We start from the raw sequence: 1,840 nt of genomic DNA on the forward strand, positions 1-1,840 counted from the left end.
TTTTTTTTTTTTTTTTTTTTTTTTTGTGTTTTTTAATGTTTGTCTCTCATGACCTTGAGGGTGGGAAGAACTGCGTACCAGCCATGAATGCATTGAGAGGAGCTGGATATATCGTAGGGTCGAGCAACGGGGCGGCGGCGGCGGAGGGGTTGGTACTAGTTGCGGCGGAGGTAGATGCGGAAGTGGGTCCGGGGTTGGAGGATCCGGCAATTAGGTTAAGTGGGTGTGTTGATCCATCTCCGCCGTGGCCGGAGGAGCTTTCACCGGCTGCGGTGTAACGGACTTCAGGACCTTGATCGTAGAGAATTCCTTTGAACACATGACCACCGATGTTCACAGCCGTCTGATATGCAAACTCTTCATCTGCATCGTCCATTGCGCTTACTTTTACGCACCGAAATACCGCCGGTGAGTTCACTTCTGATGGAAATTGCGCCAGTTCTAACCCTAATATCATCATCATACCAAACCCCACAAAAAAATTATTAAAAAAAAATTAAAAAATTCCAACCAACAGTGTAATTAATCTGTCAGAAAATAAAGTTTTCGAAACTCTAACTAATTTCTTACAACTTTTTCGTCAGTTTTACTTATCAACAGTGGATGAATTTGAAATTTATAAATTAAAAAAAAAAAAAAAGTGATTGATGATCGAGATTTTCTTACACGCAAATGATATTAATAAAAACGAAATCCATGAATTTCTGGGGAAATTTGCAAAAGAGGTAAAAAATCCTCTCGAAATTCGTGATTACCTGACGTGATGGAGGGCAAACGAGGGCAAGCGGTGGCGGAGGCGGTGGCGGCGGAGACAGCGGTGGTAATCTGAGTTTCTCTCTGTCGTTTAGAATTCTCTCCGCCACGAAACTGCTCTTGTTGCTGTTGTTGTTGTAAAGCAGCAATTTGCTGCTGCCGCTCACGGCGTTTAGCAGCCGGAACCCAAGTGCTTTTGACATGGGTCTGACACTGAAAGCCGCGGCTCTTACAGCAAGTCCTACACCGCAAATAAGCGCAGTCCTTCTTAGCTTGGTTGCCACAGTCTTGACAATTCATGCCTCCACCAGCGGCAGCGGCAGCAGATGCGGCAAAGGCAGCGGCAGGGCGCATGACGGTGAAGGCTGATCTGGATGGCTCATCGGAGTCGTTGATCATGAAGCTGCGGCGGCTGGGACCAACGCCGAAGGATAAATGGTCTGTAAGAGAAGGATTCTGGTGATGATTGGTGTATTGTTGAGGCCATATCTCGAAACCCTTGTTGTAGATCTCTTCATTTCTATACATAAACAAGTTTTGTTCTCTTTCTTCTTCTTCTTCTTGTTTGTTTGGTGGGCCTTCTCTCCCTCCTCCTAGATAGAAGAACCCAGCCATTTCTTTGACCTAATACCTGAGACTAACGCCAATTTTGAGCATAAATCTATATCACCAAGTTCCCCCTATCCCCCCAATCAAAAAAACCATTCTTGTACGGACTCTCTCCCCCCTTTTTTTTTTCCTTAACATAAAAATTAATTAATATATATATATATATATATATATATATATATATATATATTCGGATAATTATTAATGGATGATATTTTTTTTGAAAAAGTAAAAATAATGAACAGTGACACTCTCATTAAATAATTTATGATACTCAGGGTTAACCCTCTCGAGTCGTGTCGAAAGAGGAGTATTGGTCCAAAAGGTCGAATTGGTTTCTGGGTTTTGTCTATAGTGATCCTTTGCCTCAATGGAGACATTCAATCTCGTTTATTATCATCTAGAGCTTTCCGATCTAAGGTTTCTCGTGAATGGTATGATCTTCTCTTCAAAGGTTTTTTTTTTTTTTTTTTTTTTT

The 1,840-nt window shown here is 41.8% G+C and overlaps 1 protein-coding gene across 1 annotated transcript in view; it reads right to left on the minus strand.

The window, feature by feature from the left end:
* The window catches only part of LOC111462711 (protein SHI RELATED SEQUENCE 1-like), a 1,804-nt gene extending 334 nt beyond the window's left edge, over nt 1-1,470 (minus strand). The window contains exons 1-2 of the mRNA XM_023106409.1: nt 756-1,470; nt 36-447 (exon numbers count right to left, since the gene is read on the minus strand). Coding sequence (XP_022962177.1) covers nt 47-447; nt 756-1,368 — 1,014 coding nt within the window. The 5' untranslated portion in view covers nt 1,369-1,470 and the 3' untranslated portion in view covers nt 36-46. The remainder of the gene's footprint in view (nt 1-35; nt 448-755) is intronic.
* Between the last annotated feature and the right edge of the window lie 370 nt (nt 1,471-1,840).

Source organism: Cucurbita moschata, unplaced genomic scaffold, assembly GCF_002738365.1.
Source record: "Cucurbita moschata cultivar Rifu unplaced genomic scaffold, Cmos_1.0 Cmo_Scf00027, whole genome shotgun sequence".
In the NCBI taxonomy this organism is placed as follows: domain Eukaryota; kingdom Viridiplantae; phylum Streptophyta; class Magnoliopsida; order Cucurbitales; family Cucurbitaceae; genus Cucurbita; species Cucurbita moschata.